Genomic DNA, 27,685 nt, shown 5'->3' with positions numbered 1-27,685 from the left:
TTGGTGAATTTTATTCATATGAAATGAAATTACTATTAACAAGAACATTTAATGGGATCTGTAGTTTTTTTCCTTTTGTTAAATCCTCTAGGTTTCAGGTTCTAATAGTAAGAGCTGAAGAACTGATTTGTCCAAAAATTTCGAAAGCTTCCTTTTTTCACACCGATCTACAAAATTACAGATTTATCGAGTTACAGAAGCTGCTGAAGAGGAACAGAGGTTAGCCTGGATGCAACGTCATGACTTTGGCTCCCACGTCTGTTCAAATGTGCAACCCAAGCCCAACATGAGATAACTGCAGACAACTTCAGCTTCCTGAGAGTTATTTTATAATTTGTTCTGGCATTCAGCCAGGAAACCTTTCCGCCTGATATAAAATGAGGATAAAGAAAAACGCCTGAAAATAATAAGTAAGTCAAAAAACAAAACTGAATATAAACCCGAGTCTCGTACACCATGATCACGCACCACGCTGGGTATGTGGACATTGTTGCACTTTACCTCATCTGACTTACGAAAGCCTTTATGGAAGAATGCCTTCACCAATGATTATGACAGTGATGTTACATAACTTACTAACATACAACATAAATACAATTTAAAATTTGGCAAAAAACTAAGATTTTTTGGTTTCCATCGGCATTAGATACCCACAATGACATGATCCATTTACGTGTATTTATATTGGGTTTTCTTTTGTTTGTTTTGCCGGACTAGAACCCAATTATATATTTAAAAGTTCTGGACAGAGGCAGATGTGTGTTTGTTTGTTCTCTGCTTGTGTGAAATCAATGATTCATAAAATTGCCATTTGTCCCTTTGCAATAAAAAAACAAATCAATCTCAACATTTAAAATCAGTGAGGGGTCAATCGGGGATCATGAGCTTGATCCCACAATACACTGAGTGTTGATGGAGCTCCTGTCTTTGAGGAAAAGGAGATTTTTAAATGTCATCTGAGGTCGCAAAAAGTAATTTCCCAACTCTAGCAGGACGCTACTGTTATAAACGCACAGCAGAGCTGCAGTCGCCCAGGGAGGCTTGAAGCTGCAATCTCAATTATTTTGACTACACTATGTAGATGTGGCACCATTTCTGGTGAGATTCTGCTGGCAGTGTGCTTCTCCTATTCTTATCACCGCCGACAGCGGAACAACAGCATAATAAAATCTATTGTGCAGCTACTTGTAAAATTCTCCTCCCGACAGCAAGAGCTTGTGGGACATTTCCAGAGATTAACTTTTTTTAAGTTGACACAGGAAAAATCCTGCATGACACTCAACATTTGAATGTAAAGGGTTTCAGATAACATGCACGGAAAATGTACATGGGTAAAGAGGGGACTAGATAACCGCCTCTCGGAATCAGCATATAGTCGTTATTAGTCTGTATGTGTGCGCATGGTACCAGGTTCTCTCATCTGCCTAAAATTATAGACAAATACATCAGTTTGTTATCGGTGGAAACAGCTGCTCAAGAGCTGCTTGTTAAATGGTGATCAGCCAAGGACCTGCAGCAAATGGCGACAAGACAAATCTACCTCTCAGGAAGATCTTGTCAGAAAACCATGACCTGGTCTCTCACAGGCTACAATCTCCACCTAGATCAGAAAATGAATTGCCGCTGTACATGTAAAGGATTCCCCCTCTTTCACCAACAGTCCTTCACACTGCATTGTTGAACAAAGCGTAGCCCACAGCAACACACTGGTCTTCTTTATCCTTCATGAATTCTGGGCAACAACACAGCAGGGTCCAATAGTGTTATTCGTGTTGAGGAAGTTGTGTATATGTGTGTGTGCATATGAGAATCAATCTTTCCCTTTTCTGATGTGGAGAACATGATGTACTGGAGGAGCAGAGATTTCCTTGATAACATCACACTCTGCAGCATCACACACACACACCCACATGCAAAGTTACAGAGGGTGGTAGTGAGGGGCTAATAGCTTCTCTAAGGATGTGATCCGACCTAATTTGCATCATGCTAATTCCCTGTGGTGACTGCACCTACAAGACAACCATATTAATGTTAAGTGTGCGTCTGTGGTCTCATTCAAAACTAGTGTTGCTCTCAGGGACAGAAAGATAACAGTGCACTGTAAAGAAAGAGGGAGAAATAACAAAACGAGAAAGAGAAGTAGAGCGTGGAAAAAAGATGTGATTCAATGATACTAATCGCTTCGATATCCACAGTGAAACGTCCAAATTATTCTTTTCGTCTTTTATTCATGACCTGCGGGAAATCCTGACTTTACCCTTTCACCGCTTTGCTGCTAGTCAAACTCGATCTGCATCCCTCTCTCTCTGCACCTCTCCTGCATTCTCCTCATTCTTTCATATCTCATCTTGTCATCCCCATGTGTGATACCTCACTGAGCTCATGCATTCACGAGTGATGGCTTATTTACATAAAGTATATAATGCAGGAGCTGTATTGGGGGTTGGGGTAAAGGAAGCAGCCCTGAGAGCATTGGCATGTTTGCTTCACCTTAATTACTGGTGATTATACTTTGATGGAAGTCGTGTCCACTTGAGAAATTGATTATGAGGACTAAATGGATTCACGTGTTACATTATAAAAGGACAATTAGCTTCATTAGCTTAGTTTGAACCCTGTCTTATAATAAACTAAAGTTAAACATGACTACATAAACATTTAATTTGTTATGAGGTTATTTACAAATGAATTAACCAAGAATGAATTTAGAATTTCAGCACATTATCACATTTGAGATTTACTATTATTTTTCACGTTTGGTTTTCTTTTTCCAGTTTTTTCAGATTTTCATAGATTTATTAGGTGTACATACAGCAGCGATATTTTAGGCACAGGAGAAATATTTGACAGCTTTTCTCTCATAACCTGGTGTTACTGAATGTTTAAGGTCATTGTCTGTCTTTAGGATTGACTGTGAGGTGAATTCATTTTCTTGAAGCACAATGAACGTGGCCCCTTCAACAAGAGTTAACACAACTGAAGAAAGCTACCTGGGTGCAGCAGAACCAATCAAAAGCAATCCAGCTAGCTGCCGTGCAGAGTCGTAAAATGGCCCTGTTGTTTCTAATCGGCTTCATTGTGACATAGTGTGTATGGCGTAAAATTCATATCCGGGTCAACACCGTCAGGTCACAAGCAAACAACAATGGCAGAACCAGTGAGGCATCAATACATCCACGTTTTTTTCAGACAAGCAGGAGCACAAATTGTTCAACTCATTTAATCAATGTCCTTTCAGTCTTTGGATAGTCATGGGTTCTGTGCTGCCCTGCTAACCCTAGCTAGCTAACGTTAGCAAACATCAGCAAAAGACAAGCTTTGTGTCGCATCTAATCGAATCAGTTCCAACATCTGTCTTAACAAGCGAATTCACATGTTGGTGCTTCCCTTCAGTGTCGGAGCCTCCACACATGATGTTTCAATCGATCAATGTGTGTTTTTAAAACTCTTTCAGCCCCAATCATCATGCATAACCCTGCCTTGCGATGTGTAGTTTCCGGACTAAAAGCATCGTGGTGGGCAGGTTTATCATGTTTGTCTGTTCTGTGGAAAAGGGCTCAGACACTCAGACAAGGAACCAAATGAAAGGACGAAGAAGACTGGGTTACAACAAAACCACATGTTCTATATAGGATTCTATTACTCCACTGTATCTCGCAGAGCTACTGCACAACATGATGTAGATGGGTTTTCTGGGATAGAATATCCTCTGGCTATGTTCCTATTGACTCCACAAAGTTATCAAATTAACACGTTCAATGTTTCATAACTGCATTTTTATGTGTGAATACTGGAAGCTTCTTTGTTTGTGCAGTGCCTCAAGGTCTTACAGTCAAATGTGATCAATAGTACACAAGAGTAAACAGAAGTTTAGAAATCTCAACTAAAGGGCAATTCAATAGCTGTGTGGGAGCTTTTGATGACATCTTACTGAGAAGATGGAGTTTGCCCAGTTCCAGTGGTGGAGGACATTCTCACATTCTTTATTCAAGTCAAAGTTCAATGCAGCAATGTACAAATAATGTTACAGGTAAAGTCTCAAATAAATGTAAAGACGTGTGGAGGAAAATTCCACTGACCAGGTGTCTCACTACTGTGATATAGTCTACCTGACAGGATGGAACCTTTATTTGGTGGTGTCTCACTGCTATGACCTTGACAAACAGGCATATAAATATGCCCTTATTGTGTGATGTTTTCGTCCAGCTGCTACAGCAGATAGACCCAGATGATGATCTCATGTCTTTTTTTCATATTATATTTTATAAAACGCCTCCTTGTATAAGTACTGTCTTTTTTTAACTAGCGGCCAGTTCCACTTTGAGCACCCGTGCTTCTTGTGTAACCGACGTATTATTAGTAAATTCGATTTTAAGTCTAAAAAGGTTTAAGTCCTTTTTCGGTATGACATATTATTATCCATTACGTTATTAAACTGTCAATGCATCAATATGTATGTAACATTTTACTATTGTTGCTGGTTAAGCTGGAGCTTCAGCTTGACGGTTTACCTATAGTTTGAGCCCACTACAAATCGCCACAACATAAATCTGAGGGTCATTATATGATAATTGACTTCTGCATCAGAAATTCACTTTTTGATGCAACAGATATTTCGTTCCGATTGTCTCTTTTCTGGAATTAATTCCTAGATATCTTAATGTCAAAAATGTGATAAGTAAAGCTGGTTTTGTAGGTGACTACCAACCATAATGTTGAACCACCTGTTGAACAAACGTGTTGATGGTATAAAGATAACATTATAGAGAAAAACCCTCAGAGTTATAGTAAAAGTAGGCAATGAAATAGGCCTAAAGCAAAAAATGTAATGTAAAAAGTACATCAGAATTGTAATTAAAGAATATCTTAAACTTTCTATTTTGGTTCACAGACTCTTCTTTCTTTCCCTTGCAAACAGAATTTTGGAAAACAATCTTGAAATTTAGAAGTTCCTTTTTATGGACGAAGATCCTATAGAAGATTAAATGTAAAATCAAAATAATTTGTAGTGATCACCCAATCTTTTATTAATGCTGTTTAATAAACATAAATATAAATCCATGGGTCTGCAACAATGGATTGAACCCAATTTGTGCAAATGTCAACTCTCTGTTGTTGACTAACAATCGATGGAGGCAGACGTTTGAGGCATTTGGTCTTTTCGAGTTTAATTCAATAATTTTCACACTGAGTTCCTCAGCAATTGCTATTGATGGCTGCTAAGAGCCCGAGCTCTCACAGACTGCTCGGTAGATTTGTTGCTTCAGAAGGGCTTCAACTATCACTAGAGTGCACTACAATATATATCAGCTTGTTTCACTTTCTCTCTGAGACTGTTTTTGATTTGACAGTGGAGGTGATTGGATTATTGGATTGTGAATCAGGTTTCCTCAATACAGTTTAATATCCACACAAAAGCCTTCTACTTCTCAAATGAATAATGAATTGAGGTTTAAATTAATTCATGTGAAGCTTTAGAAAAAACTAAATGATTCCAAGAGTGAATAAATGCCATGGCATGGTTTGCTTCTGACACATTTATAATATATTAATATTAATAACAATATTACAAGATGGCTCTTTGTTTTGATGGTGTGTGGGAGGCTGGTTATCGTAGCAGGGGGTCTTGATGAAGCAATAAACTGTCGCAATCTTTTGTATTCGTCACTAAGGTTTTTGTGGGTGTCTCAAATTGCCTTAGGAAATGTGATAGGGAAACTAGAATGGCAGTAGAGCGCATACGCCTGCCAGGGTCCAACAGTCCCCCTTAAAATATTTAAAGCATCGCTGAAGACCCCCTTCAGGAATATACCTATTTGGGATCAATAAAGTATGGTCGTACTTGGATGTCTGTCCTTTATCCATCTATCTATCTAGTTTTCTCAGTTTTTTTATATTATTATTATTTTATTATTTTTTTAAGAACTTAAGGTCAGACTAAAACTAGAGTTGATTTGACTGGACCTTAACGCGCCTTTCATCAAGGTCCATGAAATATCCCCTGTGAAATCAGTAATGCATCTCAATGTTAAAGAAAGTGATTGAAAACACTTGCCCTGATCCAACAAAAGTTTGATTGGTTCTTTCCTAGCCCAATCCTTCCACCAAGGTTCGTGGAAATATGTCCCGTAGTTTTTGTGTAATCTTGCTTTTGATATACAGAAAACCAACCAACAAAAAAAAACAGACAGGGGTGCAAACATTACCTCCTTGGCCGAGGTAATAACACCACATCCACCTTCTCAGTGGCATTAACCGATTCACGAGCAACATGTCTCATAGAAGACTCATCTCATTTAGCCAACAAGGTGTTTGTTCATTTTCCAACTGTCCTGGCACTTCCTCTGCTGGGTCACACAGTGTCACACGGGCAGCAATGTCCCAGTTGACAGGTGCGTTATCCAGAAGTCCCTTCTCACCTTGTTTTGTGCCTCTGTGTCCCCTCAGTGATGAATGCGCTGAAGCAAAAATATGTACGTGTCGCTAAGCTCCTGCCTGTGTGCACGGAACTCAGCCCTTTAACGCTTTGACTCTCCACGTACCGTGATCAGAGAGGGGAAGAGGTGACATGTCATTCAGCCCACACAGCAGTCTCTGCTGTCCGCAGCACAAACAAGCTGTGTCCATCCACTCCAAGGTCTCACATACACGTGGGAGCTGATATCCTGTCCCATCTGCTGGAAATAAAAAGTAAGAAGACACGTCGCATTTGACATTAAAATGGTCAATCCCTGAAGAGCAAAGGTCAGTTTTGATCACAACAACTGTACCATCCTCTTTATTTTATTGTGAAGAGAAGCTAAATGTCAGATGACCTCGAAATTTCATTTCAGTTAATGTTTCTGTGGCAATGAAGGAGGATCAGGGAATCGGGAGTGGGGGTGTTACTGATACGAACAAGCAGTCTACATTACCTGAACACATTTTGCACATTTGGGCATTATGAGGCTCATTCTGAATGACATTTATTAAAAGCAAATGAAATCCCTGAATGTGTTTTTACACAAAAACAACTTAACGGATAACCACAAAACTTGGTGGTGAAATGTACTGTGTTACAGGTAAAGAAAGAACCCAATATATTTTGTTGCGGATCCAGATCAGGGGGGAAATAAAAGCATGTTCTCTTTCATTTTCTTGTGATAGCAGTGTTTTTTTACATTTTCTCCATTTTCAGGGCATAATTAATGGGTGGAAAAAATATAAGACACAGATACGGAACTGATATCTATGAGTGTGTGATATTTGGTGCAGCTTGATTGAATGGTGTAGGTGTGTGCTCTACTGCTCTACTTCTATTATTATTTATGGTTCCTAACTGGTTCAGCCCACTCAGTCATGATGAAAAGTTTTAAAAGGGGACCAAAGGCAATATAACATTCTTCTTGCCAAAACCTGGTGGCCACACAACCCATAATGCATCTCACCTGCCAACAGTTATTTCAAAGGCTGAAATGTTAAGTGGCAGGCAGCTAATGTAGCCTCCAGCCTCAAGCAGCAATATGGAGTGGAGTAGTAAAGTCTGTTAAACTCGAGTCTTTCTGACTCCACAATTGCAGATTTCTGACTTCAGACCCTGCTGACATCAATTGCGGCAATTTATCACATCTTCCGTATCATGCTCTGGAGCTTTATAAGGCTTTATAACTTTCTCTTAACTATAGTGTAGCACACATCAAGAAATATAAAATAAATAGGGCGTCTTCAATCTCAAAGAAAAAATACTCTTTTTACTGTCTTTACTTGCAACTTCACAAATGCAGTCACTGGGAAGAATAACCCATGTTGTCAGTGTTTACCAAATCCTGGCACTTGTTTACATCAGCAACATTTCAGCAGCAGAAACACATGACAACATCTCATCATCTCTCTGCTTTGTGAAGGTGTAGAACTCGCTGACTGAAAGCAACAGCTTTCACAGCATGTCATGGGCTGTAACCTCTGAGCTGTCGTTTCCTCTCCGGCACGCTGTACAGTGTGTGGCCTTAAAACTTCTATCAGGTGCAGCCTGACCTATGTGGTCGGACAGTTGGTGATGCTGACAGTAACTGGGACCTTTGCCACAACGATGCCTGCGCTGAGATAACTTCTGTCCTACCTCTAAACCCCTGACACTTCGACAGGAGGGCAGTCACGCACTAATCCCATCTGTGGCCAGAGACGTGTGTACGACCAAAACTGATGCAAACAGACAGAACCCTTCTTTCATAAGGATATATCAATTCAAAGAGGAAGTCTATGCTCTGGGTTCACATATATTGAACATTGTTTTTACTACAGTGGTTATCACTGTCGCCACGCAGGAAGAAGGTTGTTGGCTCGAATCCTGGGCTGGCAAGAAATTTTCTTTTTGGAGTTTGTATGTTCTCCCCGTGCCTGCTTGGGTTTTCTTCGGGAACTCCTGCTTCCTCCCACAGTCTAGAGACTTGTAGATTGGGGTCAGGTTGATTGAAGACTCTAATTTGATTGTATGATTGTGAGACTAAATGGTTGTTAGTTAACCCTGTGATACACTGGCGATAGTAAAGTAGTGTATAATTCTCTCGTCCAAATCCAGCTGGGATTCTCCTCTACTCTCAAAAGAATAGTGGCATACATTTAGATTGATGGATCTAATGGATGGATGGATGGATGGATGGATGGATGGATGGATGGATGGATGGATGGATGGATGGATGGATGGATGGATGGATGGATGGATGGATGGATGGATGGATGGATGGATGGATGGATGGATGGATGGATGGATGGATGGATGGATGGATGGACGGACGGACAAATGGATTGATGATGGATGTTGGGCCTGCCATACACTGGTGACCTGTCCAGGGTGTACCCTGCCTCTCGTCCAGTTTCAGATGGGATTAGCGCCAGTCCCTCAACAGGACAAACTGATGATGATGGATGGAGTTTTTTTTGCCAATTTTGAATATTTCCAACTTTAATGTCTTCGTTTTTCCACCATTACAACAGAACACGCACAAAAAAGCCTCAAAAAACAACGAACATGACAGAAAGCGACAGCAACAAATGAATATTTGCCAAGTGTTTATAATGCAGCGCATCTCCATGCAGGTCAGGCTCAGCCAGCTGCTCATGAATACAGTTGTAACTTGGACTGGAAGTTGTGTGTGATGAAGTTTTAGAAAGCTCAAGGTCACTTCCTGTTTATTTGCGCTCTGTAACATACTGGCTGTCAGACCATTAAATACCTGGCTGACCCCTCCGTTCTGGCTGTGGCACGCTAACATGACAGTTACTGTATTTCATTTCATATTCATTTGAATCATCATTTTCTTCTTTGACTCTGTAGTTAACTTAATGCGTAACTCTCCTTGGGTTGTCCACTAATTAGATGAGGTCACTGCCCAATTAGGGAAGTAATCAAATCTTTTGCTACTTTATGGACTACAAATAGGACGGCCAAGGCATCAATCAAAACAGTTTTAAAATGCTGCAATCTGGGAGATGTTTTTTTGGGGAAAGACACTGTAAGGATTTTAGATAAAGAAGATCTTTAGCTAAGGGCCTACTTGAAAACACAAAGCATGAAAATAGGTAGGAAATAGACAGTTTTGTGGATGTGTTGTAATTAGCACTGAACTTCTTCTAAGCCATAATTAGTCCGTGTCCATTCTCGATCGCTCATCCTCCCTCTCGTTCTCTTGTTCAATAGAAGGAAAAAATACACTCAGTAAAAGAGAGGAGGATGGCAACTGAAAATAACACAACTCCTTTAGATCATTAAAATGAGAAAGTGGAAGAACAGCTGCTTACAACAAAATAAACACATTAACACCAATGCTCCGCAGTGTGCAATCACAGGAGCCTGAAGAGACAGCTGTCCGCCTTTAATTACAATGATGCTTATTTTCTCTTTCGCTCTTCTTCAGCGTTTTCTCAAGTTCCCAGACAGCTATTGACAGTAGTTAGGTCTTTTGGCATCTTATATCGTTTTCCTGTGTTGCTACCGAAAAATAAATGTGAGACTTTAATCCATATAAGAAGAATTTACTTAGAATTTAGAGGGGACAACCAACACAATTCTTGTGGCTTTCTGTTAGATTTAGAACTCCAGTCAGTTAGTCTAGCTTAGTATAGGACTGGAAACAATGGGCAACAGGTAACTTGTCTCTGTCCACAGGTAACAGCTAGACACTCCTTCGAGGCCCCTTAAAAGTCAATCAAGCAGATTTTTGCCCATCAAAATCCATAAATCTTTTCCTGGGATATTGGTGAAAATGTCTTAAACCCCCCCCATCTTGCAGTGTCAAAATGTAATGGTCTTTTTCTTGGCCAATGTCCCATCCTTCAAACAAGTTTTGTTGAAATCTGTTCAGTTGTTTTTGCGTTAGTTTACTGGTATTAATCTTCACAATTTACTTTCAGCAAAAACCCTAATTCAAAACGTGGAAAACTTCTTAGAAGTATAAGAATGAAATAGAACACCAGGACAAAGATATTCTAAATTTTTTAGATAACTAAATATATATATATTTAATTCTGCATCAGCAAATGCACACAATCTCAATTTTCTTCCACAATCACTTGCTCAAAAAAGAACATCTGTGTCTTTTTCAACCCACCTTTTGTATCTCTTCTTCATTTGCACCAAAAAATATTTTTTTTACATTATGAACTATTCTCCAAACTGTATCCTTTCAATATGCACTATTTCTCTCGCACACATGTTGGCCGATCAACACAGGAAAAACTAGATTTGACAAAATATAATAAGTCTCTCTGAGGTTTAGAGCAAAAGCATTGTGCTTTTTGTTCGGCATCTTGTTTCTAGTAAAAATGCAGCCAAACATTGTGGGAAGGGGACACGAGGAAGAGGCATGCGTTTTATAGGAATGATGCTTAATTACATTCAAAGCTGCCATTTAGCGTCCATTGTTCTGCCTGAATGTTGGCAGACCTCGGCACAATGTGTTGACTGCATCCTTCCTTTCTCCTTCTTGATTTGTTTTTCTTCCCCCCTTTTAGAGTTACACAGCATAACCATCCTCAACCCTTTATAATTTCCCCCAGTAATCAGTCTGTTCTCTTTTTTTTCATGGCAAAGCTTTAATCAAACATCTCGTAGCCTCTACCAGCCAGAAATGTGTTGTTCCGACTGAAACACAAAAAAGCATGCAATTACTCCCAGAGGATCTGTCTCTCCTCTCCGCTACAGCTGCAGAAAAGAGGGCACTATTCCAAACACGTCCTCCTCCGTTCTCTCCACTTTCCTCTCTTCTGTGTGTTGGAAAATGAGATCACCCTGTCCAGGCCATAATGACAGAGGACGTAATGGTTTTCTTTTCTTTCCAACATGTAGAAACACTTAGTAAAACAGTAGGTTGTTGCTATCATCTTCCGTGGGAACTTCACCTTATGATAAATAAAAAGGGTTTATCCCGCAATTTCATTTGCTATTTTTAAAAAGGTAAACATCTGATGTTTATAAGCTAAATAGATATAATTAAATGTCAGAGAAAGGAACAGTATCTGAGGTAAAGTGATGTGTCTGCAGTCCTTTTCCATTACAGAAAATCTCTTGTAGCAGGTATAATGTGTGGGGAACAGAGTCGAACTAGTTATTTTCATGTTTATTGCTCATCACCATAATATTACTAATCCAACACGACCCATTGTGTCTCTAGTCTTCAGATGACATTATCTATTCAATATATAATTGTTAGCACAACATGTGACAATGTGTTATCTGGAGGGATAGTCTCTAATCTAAATTGCTCTTTTTACTGAAACATGTCCTCATTTCTTTCAACACCAAATACAGCAGGGAACACATTCAGGGTGGAAACAACCTTGCTCAGAAAAATGTCTTCTTTTGTGCCAAACTAAATAATATGCAGGCAGGCAAAGTATTTAGCATAGATTGTTGCTCTTAAACATTATCATTATTATTAATGAGGTTCCGTTTAGGCCTGTTTAGAAACACTGGGCACACAGCTTTCATTTTGCTTTTAAATATTGGAGATGTCTTAGCTTTTTCCAAGCAACCATGACATTAAATGTCCAATTAGGAGTTCTCTTGGTGAAGACAAAAACAGATTTGCAGCATTGTATATGTGTGAGTCAGAGCCTATGTCACACAGTACTTTGGAAATGCAACCACCCATTGCCTTTAAAACAGCAATGGTTCTCCTGGGTACACTTGTACAGTTTTGGCAGGTAGGTTGCTCCAAGGATCTTTGAGATTTTTCCACTGTTTCACTGCGGATTTAGCATCAGCATCATATAAAATTGTTAACTAGAGAACTTTATATCCAGTACTTAAAGTTGTCTAATGCGGTACTTTTGTGGAGTTTAGATCACACATGGTGGAGATAAGTCTCGCACCGTGTTGCATTTGCTATGCAACCATGATATTAAATGTCTCATTAGGAGAAATGTTCTTGCACATCTTTTAATGAAGACAATTGGCATAATTGGCAGCATTGCATATGTGTGAGTCAGAACCTGTATCATACAGGATGTTTTATATATTCATACTGTGCCAACTAATGTCTGTTGAATACTGGCTCTTTTTTGGCTTCTTTGTATTTATATTTAAAAAAAAAAAAAGTTTCAATGTTCTTTGTTTCGTTAAAGAAAAAAACTTACTTATGTTACTGAAAACTTTGAAATTAAGAAAATCTTGGCACTTCCTACCTTTAACGTAAAATATATTGTTAACAAGAAAACTTCACTTTCACCAAATTAAATGATACTCTACGTCGCTTATTTACAGTGTTCAGTTTATATTGTTCACGGTGGCGCAAAGCCTCCTGGGATTCTGAGTTCATGGTTCCTCTCGGTGGTTTTCAACGTGCTGCTTGTGAACGAACCCTGTCGCGCCCCCTCTGATTGGACACACAGCCGGTGAAGACGAAAATGGGGGACGACCTGGGAGACGAGTGGTGGCAACACGAGGGTAACTCATTCATCTCATTCAGCCCCGTTGTCGCTACATGTTCCGGGTTTTTAAATCCTTGCGGTCCGGGAGGTTTTTGCTGCATCACGATAAGCCGGCTCTGGACGTTAGCATGTTGCTGCCGTGAGAAAGAATGAGCTGTAGCTAACCGCGAGCTAACGTTTGCTAGCCACCTCTGGCTGTGGCACGTTGGGAAGTTTCACGTCTCTGTGTGTTACCATGGTGATAACTCTGACACTTACAGTACCAGGAAGTGTGTGTGTGGTGTGTGTTTTTCTTACCTGCGACTTTCAGACAAAGTTGGTGTCGGTCACACACGTTGTTATGAGCAGAAGATGTGTAACACGTGTGTGTCTCTGTCTGAGTGTTTCTGTGTGTGTGTTAGCTTCACTCTCACGTCCCCTCTTCCTCCACTGAACGTCACAGTTAACTGTTTCTCAGCCACACACTCAGCTGTCAGGTTTTATTCTGGTGCGTTTTACCTTCTTCTCCACACAACAACAAGAGGAAGCTCCCTGTGGACACTCCACACACTCCATGCACTCTGCACACCAACAGGGGGCACTCCTGTTCTGCAAGGACTGGTCACCTGAGCATGTTGGACAGTGTTTTCAAGGTTCAGTGCGAAAGGGATCTTTTGGCAGAGATTGAATATAAAATACTCCTGTTTTGACTAGTGTTTCGTCTAAATTGTACGAATTGTCTTTTTCTTTACCCTAGAATGGACCCTTCATATTTGAATACTTTATATTTACATCAGGAGTGGGTCCAGGATATTTACAGTAGCCCAGACTGGACAAGTCAAACACCTTTTTTGAGTTTTTATGACAACATTAGGCTACCACAGGTTCTCTTTCCTTATTGGAAGGGAAGGGTGAGGTGTTTTCAGCTGCAACATGCAAATTCACCACTAAATTCTACACTGTGAACCTTTAAGTGCCGTATTAAAATGAAATTAAGCATTTATATTAAGCTAATTTGGACGTATTGTTTTTCTATTCCTGTCCTCTTTCTTTTTCTGTAACACACAGATGTGTTTTTGCAGCTATCCTTATCATTATATTTCTGAATTACTGTGTCTCCTGACACTCTAACCCACGTTGACTTCCATTAATTGTGGACAGCATGGCCAACACCTTATACCTAACCTTAACCAGTTCATGCCTAGCCCTAACCCTAAAAGCCTAACCACATCTTACCCCTAACCAGGACCTCTGAAATTAGGTTTTGCCTCTTTAGAATGAGGCTTTGATCATACGGAGGTCTACTGCTCCTGACAAAGTCTGTGTTTATGTTGGAAAAGGTCCTACAGAGGTAACAGAAATGACCACAAATGCATACATTCAAATGCCATGCATGACACACATGTAGCCCAGGACTTGAGCACATACATTCAGTTGGTAGTTTATAAACACTCAACTGCACATCATTATACCATCATGGGAAAAATGTTAGCATGTTATTTCTTAATCACTTCAAGGGAATTTAGGTTATTTTTTATTTAACAATGCTATGGTAACACTTCGGAACAGAAGTAGTATAATTGAATTAGAATTCTAAAGGAAATACGACATGCAATTCATACAGTATCACACAACTTTTTTTCATGGAATTAATCTTTTTTCTCAACTCAATTTGATACATTTTTGACAAACATATTGGGCCTTTTGGATTTAATGCAATGAAAAATCTAATTTTTGCATAAACATACATATTTCTAACTGCAAGTTTATTTTTTTCAGCCTTCAAAAGTTATTTCAGCATGGCTCAAAGACACCTTACATAGGTTAAAAACAGAGAAATCTAATAACTCTTACTGCTTGTACTACTTCTCCTTTGCATTATCTACAAAAATTCACAATTATTTCATATACTCTGTCTTTAAATAATGAGCATTTTTATTTTTTAACATCCAGCTGTAGTGGTACACATGATATAGTTGCAGGCATGTTGCACGCTGTTTTCCTTGTATGCACTGAGGCAGGTTTTCTGTTTCTCTGTCCTGGATCGAGAGCTGTGCTGCTTCTCCAATTAGTGCCACACCCTTTGATCTTTGGAATCCTTGTTTGGCCAGGCTTCTGTAGCGACCCCAGAGGAATCTGATTCAAGAAAAGAGGGGTAACAATTTGTTATGTTCACTCTCACAGTGACGATTTATCACTTATTTATTTTGTTAAAGCATGCGTTGATTGTGTGAAGATGCTCTAGTGTTGTGCTTTCTAAAGAGAAACATGTTGCTTGTTTCAATTGGCTTGTTGTACCATAGTTTAACCAACCCATAGTGCAATGAGCCATGATCATGTGCATCTTCCTAACGGATTTTGTGGTCTATATTGGGAGCAAATTTTACTTGAATTATCTGATATCAATTATTAAAATCTTTGCATCTCCACCTTCATTGTAAATACGTCTGCACCACATGGAAAGTTTATGCAGTTGTAGATGGTATTATGAGCGGCCTTGAGGCATGACAGTCTTTTGGTCTGTGACATGAATAACATGGATTTGCAGGACCGTCTCAATGTTGTATTATTATCTAACTCTGCCTGTGATGTACTGAATCCTGATATCACATCCTGAAGAGGAATTGACAGAAAAGACTGCACACTGATGTGATCCCTGTTTGTGTTTGTTTAAGAGGTAATATGTCTGGCTGCATTTATGTGAGGCCTTGGTAGTAAAGTGGACCGTGTGTCCCTGCTGGGGAGCTAACACTAGCTAACGGCTGTCTACAGAGATCAGGCTGATGTCTTGTCAACACAAACAGTGCAGATGAATTAGTGAGCAGACTCTAACTTTCTGCTCTGTCTGTGATAATTAAAGTGGATGTGCTGTACTTAGGTGAAGCTTCTGCTACTGACAGGCTGCGTTGCTGTATGGGATAGTGCTTATTTTTTAAACTATGCATATTAATGACACCCCAGTAACTGGTGCAAGTTCTTTCATTATTCTTGCTCCACTGTTTTGCACAAGTCGGCCGAAGAAATATCGATTGTTTTGCATTTGCCAAGTAAAATATATCGTTGGCCCATGGTTTTGTAATTGGGAAATGTGTTTCCAATTTAGCTAGGAAACCACAGTGTTGCTCACTTGTTGAATGTGGAAGAAAATGTAAGTTCCCAGAATAAGTCCTGAAAAGTGATTAATGCAACATTGGCATTGAGCTGATGTAAGTGAATCATCATTAATCGAAACAAGTAAAACAAATTCTGGACTTTGTAAAGCCAAATCAATTTGGTAGATCTGTGCTTATATCCACCTCTATTCAGGATACACACATGAAGTATAATTAGCGGGTGCATGTTTCTTAGTTGTTCTGAGTTTGCCCCATCATAAAACTGTAATTAAAAACCACATACATCCATACCAAGCTCTAACTGGGTCAGCTGCATATGTTTCATCATTTAGAAAGAATGTATTTACAACATTCTAGACTCAAACCTTTATGAGATCACTCATTTAAACTCAGGTACAGTTTGTACTAGGAGCTTTGAGCAGCTGTTTCTTTTTCTAGGTTGGCCCCTCTTTACCCTGACTGACATCCCATCCATACTCGCATTTGTGTCAGACAGATGCTTGACAGAAATAAGCTCTGATGCTGACTTAAAACTGACAAGACAGGAAAGGAGAGCAGACGTCTGTTAGATGTGATTGACTTTGAAGTTTTAAGAATGAATGAGGCAGAGAATTGTGAGAAGCAGTGTAACGTTTATGCTGATGTGTCTTGTGGCTAAATGCCCACAATAATAACGAGTCTAATGAGAGCCTCTTGACTTTGAAGTTTTAAGAATGAAGCGTAGACCTTTTAGAAGCTGTATAATGTTTATGGTGAATGTGTCTTGTGGCTAAGTGCTCACAATAATGATAACGATTCCAATTAGAGTCTTTGTCGCATTATAGTCAGCTCCAAATTGTCCTGAAATGAATCGTCTGGTTTCCATTTTTCCAATGGATGATGTCAGGGTACTAAATGTTCTCCATGTTTGTAATGATATACTGCAGTGTTGGCTCTCTGCCATGAGTCCCCTTAACAGTCAGCTAGTTACTTATTTAGATGGCAACTCATTACAACTTTGGCAGCAAGATAGAAATTAAATATTAAAGCTATTTACTAGGCAATTATCTTAGTCCATTTATTTCTGTCACACTATATTTTGTGGTGTTGACCTTTAAAAGTTTTATATGATACTTAAAGGTTCAGTGTGTTGAATTTAGTGACATCTAGTGGTGAAGTTGCATGTTGTCGCTGAATACTCCTCACCTGACCCTCCCCTTTCAAACATGAGAGAGAACCTGTGGCAGCCTTCAGTTGTCATAAAAACTCAAAAAAGTGTTTGGTTTGTCCAGTCTATGGAGGCCTCCATAGAGAGGATCTGCTCCAGATATAAATATAAAGTATATAAATTGCCCATTCTAGTGTAAAGAAAACTACAATTAGTACAGAATAGTGAAAAGATCACTTGGATTATCTTATATTCAATTTCTGCTAATAGATCCCTTTCACCTACATTTTATTATATTTATTATATTTGTCATCTGCATCCTTCTTACCTTTTAATATTCTCATTCACCTGCATGTGTTAAAGGTTAAACTTACTTTTTTACGGCAAATCAGAAAATAGGTCTAAGTGCATTGTGTGCTTGTATTAGATTATCATTTAAGTGACAGAACACTGGCAATTTTCCCATGTAGAAAATTTGATAAAGACAATCAGAAGTCTTTATAAAGTAATCAAATATATTAAACTATTTGTGTATCACTTATTTATGCATTCGGAAGTTTAGCGTGTGTTGAATATTTAACCTGCTGTGGCAGAATAAGTGGCAAACAAGATATTTTTTTATAGGTTAAAGTGAAAAAGACACTTTATTTGCATAGCGGCCATTGATATTAAATCCTCAATGTTGTTCAAGTTGAATAAGTAAAAACAACAGAAATGATTTTAATGAACAGAAAAAAAACATTAACAAAACACAAACTTTATGAAAAGTACATCATGCATTTGATCGCAATGATATCTCATTTAGCTCTCGGATAGGTACTAGACACATGTCAAACAAACAATAAAGTGTTGTTAAACACTAACTACTACTTAGAAAAAACAGGTTTTTATCTAATTCTCTTTGAAAAATCTTTATATTGTCAGTGATACTAAATACAACAAATTTTTGGTCATCAATGAAAGAAGAATGTGGTTATAGTTGAGTAGTACAGGAATATAACTGAAAAACCTGTATGTTGTACTTTCACCTAGTCATAAAGGCCACTTACTGTATTATTATATGAGGAATGTGAGGCTGAAGAACTACCAGGGGATATAGTGATGCTACTTGCAATTTTTCCAGCACCTTTGACCTGACAGCCATTGGCGAGTACTTGAGTCCTTTGCTCATGTCGAACATAGTACGCTCCATCAGGTTGTGGGAGGCTGTGGGTCGTACCATTGAGAGACTGGATATATGGGCTCCCAAGATGGATATGTATCTTGTTATCCTCAGTGGTGATGATACTGGGACTTATGTCGACACTATTGGACTTCTGATGGTGCCAGCCGTTCTGCCACTCCGGACTCTTGCAAAAAACCGCCTGATTTGCCGCTTCCATTGGCTCTGGAGAACAGGTCCTGACTGTTACAATCTGAATGGGGGAGCCATTGAGGTCGGGTGTCACAGAGCGTGATGAATTTGGAGTTAACACTCGAGTTATGGTTGTGCCGTGAAGCGGGGAGAAGGTGCGGTCAGGGCTTGATGGGGGGGTTTTAGTATTGACCGCAGGCAGACCTGAGCTCTGGATGATGGTAATTCTCTGCTTGGGTGAAGCTCCACTTGTTGGAATGACAGCCGTGCTGGTGTATGATGGAGCTGTGTCTCCAGTGGGGCTGCTAATCTCAAGTGTGGCTGTGTTGAGTATATGATGTGGTGTCACCTTGATGTGCAAGGGCTGCCCTCTTGTGTGTGTTAACATCATCACCTCTCCATTAACTGTTTGTTGCATATCTATGCCATTGCCAGAATGGCTGCTGTATTGGCAAATGTTATTTGCACTGTTCAAGCTGTTGAGGTTACTGTCAAGAGAGCTTCTTCTGTTTATGACTTGTGCATTGTGGTTTGGGTCCTTGTCATCGTTTTCTTCATCTACTTTCTCGCTGTGCTCACTGTAGTCAGGAGGCTGGCTGTCTGCTTGCTCAGTTTGTACCTCTTTGGTGGTCTGATGGAGGTCTGAAAAGAGTTTTCTGTTACTACCAGGTGTCAGATTCTTGATTCGTTTATATCTGTCCAGCTCACTACTTAGTTCCTTCATCTCTCTGGCCAGCTCTCTGTTCCTGGCTTCTTGCTGGGTCAACTTCCTCTGCAATGAGGAGTGATCTGTCTGCACCCTGCAGATTGATGCCTCAGTCCCCATCAGCTTCTGGAGTTTCTCCTTCAGGGTATCTACTTCTCTGGCTAAGAGTCTGGACTTAACCTGTTCCTTCTGAAGACGACAAAGGAGAAGATGTTCCTGGTTGATATCCGGCTTCTCTGCCTGCTCGTACCTGGAAAGCTCCCTCTTTGCCAGCTCTAGCTCCTCTATTAGAGCCCTAGACCTCCTCTGTTCATCCTTGAACCTCTCTTCCAGGGACTGAAAGTCCTCTTCCACCTTCAACAGTTCACCCTCCAACACCTCCTTGTCCCGGAGTCTCTTTCGCAGCCTGTCCAGCTCCTGGGTCAGTTCTTTGACCTGGTTATCCTCTGTTTGGCAGTGATGGCTTATGTTGTTTGGAATAGAGCCGTGCGTGTACTTCTCCTCTTTTTCCTTCCTATTTTCCAAGACCTGCAATCTTCTCTTCATTATTATTACTCTATTCTGTAGCTCTATATTCCTTTCCTCTTCTGTTTTTAGTCTGTCTTGAAGCTCCTCTTTTTCCTTTGCTATGTCCTTAAGCTTTCCCTCTAACTCTGCTTGAGACCTCAGTGCCTGCTGCTTCTCCTCTCTTAGTCTTTCTGTCATTGTTGACATAATGCTTTGCTCGTGTCTATTGCCCTCCTTCCTGTTGAGTTTTTCCTCAGCCTGCCGTAGCCTCTCAGCCATGGTCTTCCTGTCCTCCACCAAAGCCACAGTGAGTGACCTGAGCTGGGCCAGGTCCTGTCTAATCATTGCCTCACTCTTTTCCATTTGTCCTTCAGTTGCCTCAAGCTCTCTCACCTTGACTTTCAAATTATCAAGCTCACTCGACATTGCCTTGCTAACCTCTCTCTCTCGCTCCAAGCTGCTCTTCAGAATACTACGGTCCTGTTTGCTCTTAATTAAAGCCTCCTCGATCCTGTCCAATCCACCGATCCTGCCATTCAGGTTATCCACCTCAACTTTGAGGCTACGCCCGTGGCTGATCTCCCTCGCTAGTCTGCGATCCAGGTCACAACACTGGTCCCCCATGCGTATCAGCTCCTCGTCCTTCCCTTCCATTTCCAGTACTCTTCTTCTTAGTACCTCCACCTCTGACAGCAGACTTGGGGTCGTCATGGTGATCTTGTTTTGGCTGAAGATTGAAACTTGGTTTTGGTGCTCCACCGGTAAATGGAGTGATTTGACCTCTTCCTTTGCACGAGAGTAAGCAGTACCCACGTCCTGCTTGATGTGGTCAGTGATGGCCGTCAATTCTTTGACACAATTCCTGTGTTCCTCCAGCAGCTCACTCAGACACTGTTGCTCCTTCACAACCAGCCGTGCAAAAGCCTTCAGCTCGGTCAGATCCTCTTTCAGGGCAGATACTTCTCTTTCATTGTTCTCCTCCTTTATTCCCTGGTATTCTCTTTCCTTTTCAATCAGTAGCTTGAGTCTGTAAAGAAAAAAAACAAACGACACTGATGAAAACAGGAAAGTTGTGATCTAGTTTCATTGGGTAATTTACTCTACTTTCAGTCTCCAAAGACCCTCTATGATATTTATGCTAAACCTCTTCAACGGAGCTTTTAAACACAAATAATTCCCTAATTGTCTATTTCCAGAATAAACATTTATTTTCATCTTAGGAATGATTCAAAAAACGTTGTTCTCCTTATGTCAACGTCTAGAGAAGCCAAGAATACATTATTTTCCGTGTGTGTGCGCACGCCTACCTTTAATCCCCTAAAACATGTGTATGTCTCCATGTATTCCCATGTTTTTCTGTTCTTTCCATGCAGCGTTCTGTGTTATGTTTTGACTAGCATGGCAGATGGTCCCTTGGTGGGGAGTGTTTGTTAATTAAGAAGTTCGTCTACTCTTGAGTACCCTCGACACTGCAGACCAATCACCCTCCCTCTGTGCACCTCGCATGCTACCCCATTTCCAGCTACGTGAGGCAGGAATTCCCCCCTGATCAATAAGTAATTACAGACTGGCTACATTCACGAGGTGCTGTCACTCCTCACATTCCCACAGATGCACACGAGCAATGTAAAAATGTGTTTAATACACACTATACGTTTTTGTCATGTTAATGCAAGGAGGGGGAACTTGAGTCATTTCTCACCAGTACATTTTTACTATTTAGAATCCATCTGCTCCATTCTTTCTGTCAGCGTTGCATACTGAGTTCCAAGGTTACTTCCAACATTAAGGTATATTTGCATTGTAGATTGAAAAGTGAGAGTTGGAGAGTTATTTGTAGGGAAGATGATGTTAAGTGTAAAATCGAAACGCACATTTGTATTTAATGTTTGTAGGTTAACTGGATGGAATGGTTGACAGTTCTGGAAAGATAAAGTCAGTATCTCTAATGAGTAGTTAAAAGCTTTCACAACTTAACTGCAAGATTTGTTTATAGAGTCCCACTTTCTTTGTAAGTTTTATCTTTTTATCTCAATTATGTTTCTTTAAAAATCAAGATCTGGGCAGTTGGAATAAGAGTTACAATTAAAGGCTGTTAGTTTTCAGAGCAAGAGTTTCAGAGGGATACTTAAATTAATGTATTTCTATATGTGTGTTCCTTTTACTTGGATCGATTTAATCTATGGAGAATAACCCAAAGGTTACCTAACGCCGAACAGCTCATCTTGTACTTACAAAGTTTTCTTAGTCATTTATGTTTCTAATTAAACATTTGCACTTTCCAATGTTTGCAAGTTTTTGAAATGTTCCTACCTGTGCCGTATAGTTGGCCTCCTGTCCTTTAAAATCCTCGGAGAATAAATTCTCTCTCAGCTTTCACCTCTCCCTTTCCCGGAGATCCCAGTGATGTGGACATTCCATCCAGAAAACCAAACATTATGAGAAGTGCTCTGCACACTGAGTCTCACTCGCAGTCAGTGGCGCCCATTACATCATCAGCAAGTCCTTATATGGAACTCTACAGGCTCTACGGCTCTGTGTGTGTGTGTGTGTGTGTGTGTGTGTGTGTATGTGTTACTGTGTGTGTGGGTGTGTGTGTGTTTGTACTGGAGTTCAGCCCATTCCAGATGAGGTCATTGTGAAGCCATGCCAAAGAGGCTAATGTGAAGGACAGAGTGTGTGTCTGTGTGTGTGTGTGTGTGAGAAAACTAAAGCTTCAATCACACTTCAGACTCAAAAGACTTATACTCTCAGTTTGTGGTGGGATTAGCCCAAGCGAACATGTTAACCATGCTACCTAAGTACTAAACCTAATTTAGCTTGCCCCCGCTCATCTAACAGCATGCAAACTGCATTACAAGTGTGTGTTTGTGTGTGTTTTTGTGTGTTAATGTTCTCATGTTTTAAGGAGAGACATGTTTTGTGAGTTGCTTTGCCTGGGGCCTGATAACCTGACTGGGAGATGACTTCATGAGTTCATCGGGCCTCAATTACATCCATATGTTCTTTCGCTCTCTCGCTCTCTCTCTCTCACCCTCACCCACACCTCTTCTCTATCTTGTTCTCATTTCTTTCTTTCTATCCTTTTTGTTGCTTCAATGTATGGAGTGCAAGTTTTTTGTGCGATTTCATCTTTACCACTGCATTATCAATATCTTTTGTATCTCAGTTTTTTTTTTGTGGCACTTTAGTTGAGTCCATGTGTACAGTGAAGCAGGGAGGAATGACAGATGATACTCATGTTATTCTCACTGATAATCCTATTAGAAAAATAAATTATATTTTATCTTGCTAGGTGATGGTACTACTTGAGTTGCAGGACAAACTGAACTTGTAGGTCTGCATGTGACGCATGTTCCCCTCTGAGAACACTGTCAAGCACTGTGCCTCCTAGTTCCAGCTTTCCCTGCAAAATGTACTGATGGTGGTATTTCTTTCTGTCAAGCAAACCCATCCAGTTCCCAATTAAAGGAGAACCATTTCCCCTGTGTCATGTTGTCATCACAAAAGAATTTGCAAAGCAGCCTAAACTTCACTTTTTGGACATTTATGTTCACAAGCCTCAATATATAAAGTTACAGTCTGTGCCAGATACACAAGTTAATGATGCAAGGCCTCTGGTCTGTGCTTTGTTGGCATTCTCTTTAATCCATTAATGATTCAGCACAGCACAGGCTGCCTATTTTAAAGTCAGAGATTATTGCGTTAACATTTCATCTCAACTTTCTTTTGGTCTGTGATGTCTTGATTTTGAATAAAGTTAAATGTTGTAGTTGGGTCGTCGCTATGGAAATGTAATGTTTTGTCGAAACTGTTGTAGAGATTCTAATTCAACTTGTGCAGGCTGTAATTTGTGGTTCTGTTGAATTGTATTGCATTATACTGAGCCATGTTTCTAATATTTAGTCCCCACTAATGATATAAATTGACTTATGTAGGATTTATGCATGCTGCTCTATGAGACTTAGTTTAATCTAAGTGTTCTTAGTAAAATGGCAATACTCAGAGGCTATACACCTATCTGGAGTTACTTTCCTCACTCTAAGTAAAGAGGTTGAAATGCAACTGGTGACTCAGTATAGTGGTTAGTTACCAACACAAACAATAATTACAACATTAGATAAAATGGGCACCTCAGGCAAACTGCCAGATGTTCCTGAGTTGAGGTTTATTGCAGGATACCGATACTGGAGAACCAGTATCTGGTATCTTCTTCATTCTGTGAAACATATAAATGCCAAAAATGACCACCTAAGTTTCAATACATTGCTTCCATACATGGGTTTTGGTCAAAACTCAATCCGTCCCAACCTGAACTACAGGACTTAGTCCTGTGAACCAATCCATAAGTTTTTTCATTATAAGCCACATAAACACCATTTGATCATTCTTTATACGCTAGCCTTGAAAAGCAGCCAAAAGACTTTTGTTGCTCTTGCTTTCCATTTATTCAGTGTTCACGTGCTGTTGTGGTTCGTAAACTGCTCTTAAACTGAAGCCTGCTAATGGTTTGAGATGAAGAAAGGCTGTTAAAATTCTCTTCACCTTTAAACATTAAGAAATGTATCTTGCCAGCCTTCATTCAAAACCATTTGCAAATTCATGATCAGCCATAGGTCCCAGAGGGGAAGGAGGGTGTGGTTATTTATATAAATAACCTGTATAATTATTCTGGCTTGACTCTGAAAACTCTTTTGTAAGAAAAAGTCTTGTAAGATGAGAGATTTCTCTTGGTGTGGAATGTGAGGGGGAAAGAAAATCCTCATTCCTCGCAATTTCTGTCCACAGACCAACTCCCAAACCAGAATTCATGAGGTCCCTTAGAGGAGGGGCTGGCATCTGCACCGCTTGTCCTCAATTACAAGCATGATCCAATCCCTCAGAGGCATTTCCAAGAAAACCCTCAGACATTGCCCATGTGTAAAATCCCCCCCATATATGAGAGGAGCAATCTCTCTCCTTTTGTCATATCTCCTATTTTAAACCAGGGGTATAATGTTAAGATATCGATTCTTTTTTTTTTAGCTGCTGCCTTTGATAAGTCCTCCAGTTGTACTGAACACTGCTGTATTGGGTCATGGAAAAGGCTACAGAAGAAAGAAAGGAGCTTCTTATGCACTATGTGCTGGTTTTCTTCTCTTTATTTGTTGGCATTTAATAAAATGAAGTAAATACAAAAGTGACCTCATATGCTAAGGCTAGTTAGGAAATGGTCCCAACAGTTTGCAATCAGCACAGGAGTTTGGCTCTAAAGCAATGTGGTGCCAGACTCCTATGGTATATTATGGATATCTTCTCTTAATACATTATTGGCTGATGGTGGATATGTTTTAGTGTTAGTGGTGGATAGAACAGCTTTGGGTAAGCAGATATTTTATGGATTTGTATCAATTGTACAGATATTCATGTTCCCAAGTAAATAATGTAAACTTCATTCAACTTTTATGATCTGATTACTTTTCTTCTAGCACCACGAGCTGGTTGGACTTTTAGTGTGATGTCTCGACCACTATCTGATCAATTTCCATTAAATATGTATTAAGCATTCATGGTCAGTAGAGGATGAAATATAATAATGATGGGGATCCCCTGACTTTTTACTCTCCTCCGACTATAAGGTTGGCATTTGTGGTTTTGAGTGAAATATCTCAACAATTATAAGACGGATTGTTATTTAAATTTAATACAAATATGAATTTCCCCCTCTCCCATGTATTCTATTAACATTGGGGATTCCTTATTTTGAACCAAAATCAGGTCAAATTTTAAAAGGACATTCAAACCTAACGACAATATTCATTGTGATAAATGCTAATAAGCAACTGTTTGGATGCTAAAACACAAAAATACAATGTACTATCTCTTTTGTAGATCACATGCATTCTTTTCCTACACATTATTGATGACATTCTGTATTGATGAGAAGGCCACATCTGGTGCTGAAAACATGATGGAGTTAAAAAGTGGTTTGCGGGTATAGCAAGGAGTCTGTGAAGGGTTTGTGATTCAGAACACAAGTGGACAGATGAGAGCATGGCTGTCTTTTGTGTGCTGAACATGTGTGTGCAGTTAATGCTAAGATGTCGTCAGCCTATTGACAGACCATAGGAAACACATGCAGGCATAGAGCATGTTCAGATAGCTGAGGTTTGAACAATCAGATTGCTGCATAGTGATGTGCAGAGGTAATCATCCTCTGACACGCAACAGGGATCATACAATGGCATAATGTGATTATATGTCGTGACTGGAATTAACTTTATACGTCACAGCTAACACAGATCATCTGCTGTGCACATTGCACCTTGTGAATTTTTTTTTGAGGAAATAAAAAGAAAAGTGACCTGCATAGAGGCGTTCTTTCGAACACATTTTTTTTGGTAAGCAGCCATACACGATTACATCGCAGACACTATGGAAGGACAACAAAGATTGCAGTTAAAATCTATTCACTACAGTCCCAATGTTATTTTGTGTGGTGCACAGTGCAATCACTCACAAAAATGTGATGAGTTGTGCGATATGACTGAATTTTCACATCCTGATAAATGCAATATCCTCATTATCCATTACACCTGCTTTTCACTAATCTGTAAACTTGTGGCCATGTCCTTGCAGCTTTTCATTTGCTTACCTTCTTCCATCATCATGATTCTTTGCCATATGGTGCAAATCAGCCAAAAAACCCTTGTTACGTCTAAACCTGGGGTTTCTTTTGAGTTCCCCACTGTACTGTTGTGGTTTTTATCTGCAGACTCTCTGCATACTGTTTGACATAATTCTTGTTTAGGTGGTAAAAGAGGTTGGCGATGGTCTGTTGTGGCAACCACTAAGCAGAATAGTAAGTAAACGTGTGGTTTTCTCGTCCAGGTCAGACTATTAATACCCAAACCACATCCATGTGACTGAAGAAGCCCCTCTTATAGGTATAAGCTCCTTGTTTGCCAGAAATAGTGGAATTTGGACCACATGGAAATAAGCGGTAGGGCGTAACATGAAATTGAGCATATTTGCTTCACCTTTCTTCTAACTTTTTTTAGAAACCTTGGGGAAAAATCCTATTCCCTGAAATCAAAAATTAAATTCCTGTTAACCCATACTTATGTTATGTGTTATGTGATTCAACTGCGATGTTTAGATGCATGATCTTGAAGGCACATAAAGGAGGGCAGGCAGGGAGATCAAACCCCTCTGTGTTTGAGCAGTTAGGAATGTAAGAGCCACACAGGGTGCACGCCACACCACAGAAATGCTGTCTACTTGTGTATTAATCATCATTAGGCTAAGATGAACCACAAAGCCTTTATGTGTGCATTTTTAGGGTTTCCACATTGTATTTGACAGAATTCTAGTAAACTTAATCACTTTACTGGCATGACTATTTTTTGTCTTAAATTGTGTGTGTGGATCACTAAAGCGTTTTCACTTTGGCACTCAGATGCAGACAACTAGTCTCCTCCCAAGGCTACAAGCCCAGTATGGATACAGTCTCTGTACAGCTAGATTACAGAGTGGACTGTGGCGGTCCATGAGCCGAGACAACCATGGACCTCTACACAACAGCCCTGTTGTAGGCCTCAAATTGCATATGAGAACCAGTGGCCACCTTCATATTAGACTCAGCTATACTCCAGAGTCCACATCTAAATGTGCTCTCTATTTTAGAACCACCAGCAAACCCTCAACCCATTTACTTAGTTTTGAAGAAGGCTTTATCCTTTTCTGCGTGGTATTGTTGAAATTGGGAGCAAGGTGCCAATTTAGACTGTACATGTAATTGCATGTGAGTGCATGTTTATGTGTTTACAAGGGCGAGTGAACAGAGCCAGGCTGGCCGCAAGGTCTAACCCGGTCCAGGATGTAATGGACTGTGTCTGAGTGGAATAAGTCTAAGTACAGTCTTGAGGTCACATTCACTGTCTGGTATAAATGAAGCAGCCAACAGTGCCTTTCTCTGTCACTCAGCCATAAAG

General features: G+C 39.9%; 2 protein-coding genes across 3 annotated transcripts in view; one reads left to right on the top strand and one right to left on the bottom strand.

Moving 5' to 3' along the window:
- The first annotated feature begins 12,863 nt into the window (after nt 1-12,863).
- Nucleotides 12,864-27,685, top strand: part of cmss1 (cms1 ribosomal small subunit homolog) — a 30,600-nt gene continuing 15,778 nt past the window's right edge. Inside the window, exon 1 of the mRNA XM_061088986.1 lies at nt 12,864-12,922. Within this exon, the coding sequence (XP_060944969.1) occupies nt 12,883-12,922 (40 nt within the window). The 5' untranslated portion in view covers nt 12,864-12,882. The remainder of the gene's footprint in view (nt 12,923-27,685) is intronic.
- Nucleotides 14,501-22,154, bottom strand: LOC133021969 (filamin A-interacting protein 1-like). 2 transcript variants are annotated; one of them, XM_061088980.1, is made up of 3 exons: nt 22,026-22,154; nt 18,195-20,739; nt 14,501-15,021 (listed from the first exon to the last, which is right to left on the bottom strand). In XM_061088980.1, exons 2-3 carry the CDS (start codon nt 20,421-20,423, stop codon nt 14,821-14,823), a joined length of 2,430 nt encoding a protein of 809 aa, XP_060944963.1. In that variant the 5' UTR covers nt 20,424-20,739; nt 22,026-22,154; the 3' UTR covers nt 14,501-14,820. The 2 variants fall into 2 exon arrangements, with proteins under 2 accessions (XP_060944963.1, XP_060944965.1); XM_061088982.1 differs by lacking the exon at nt 14,501-15,021 and having other exon boundaries at nt 17,802-20,739.

Source organism: Limanda limanda, chromosome 16, assembly GCF_963576545.1.
Source record: "Limanda limanda chromosome 16, fLimLim1.1, whole genome shotgun sequence".
In the NCBI taxonomy this organism is placed as follows: Eukaryota; Metazoa; Chordata; class Actinopteri; order Pleuronectiformes; family Pleuronectidae; genus Limanda; species Limanda limanda.
The sequence above is the reverse complement of the archived record's forward strand: the minus strand, read 5'-3'. Positions and strand labels throughout refer to the sequence as shown.

Excerpts from the sequence above, each read along its gene's own strand:
- LOC133021969 (XM_061088980.1), bottom strand. The coding sequence starts at position 20,423 with ATGACGACCCCAAGTCTGCTGTCAGAGGTGGAGGTACTAAGAAGAAGA. Across the intron at positions 15,022-18,194 it reads ATTCCTCATATAATAATACA|ATTCCTCTGGGGTCGCTACA; the intron begins GTAAGTGGCCTT and ends TTCTTGAATCAG.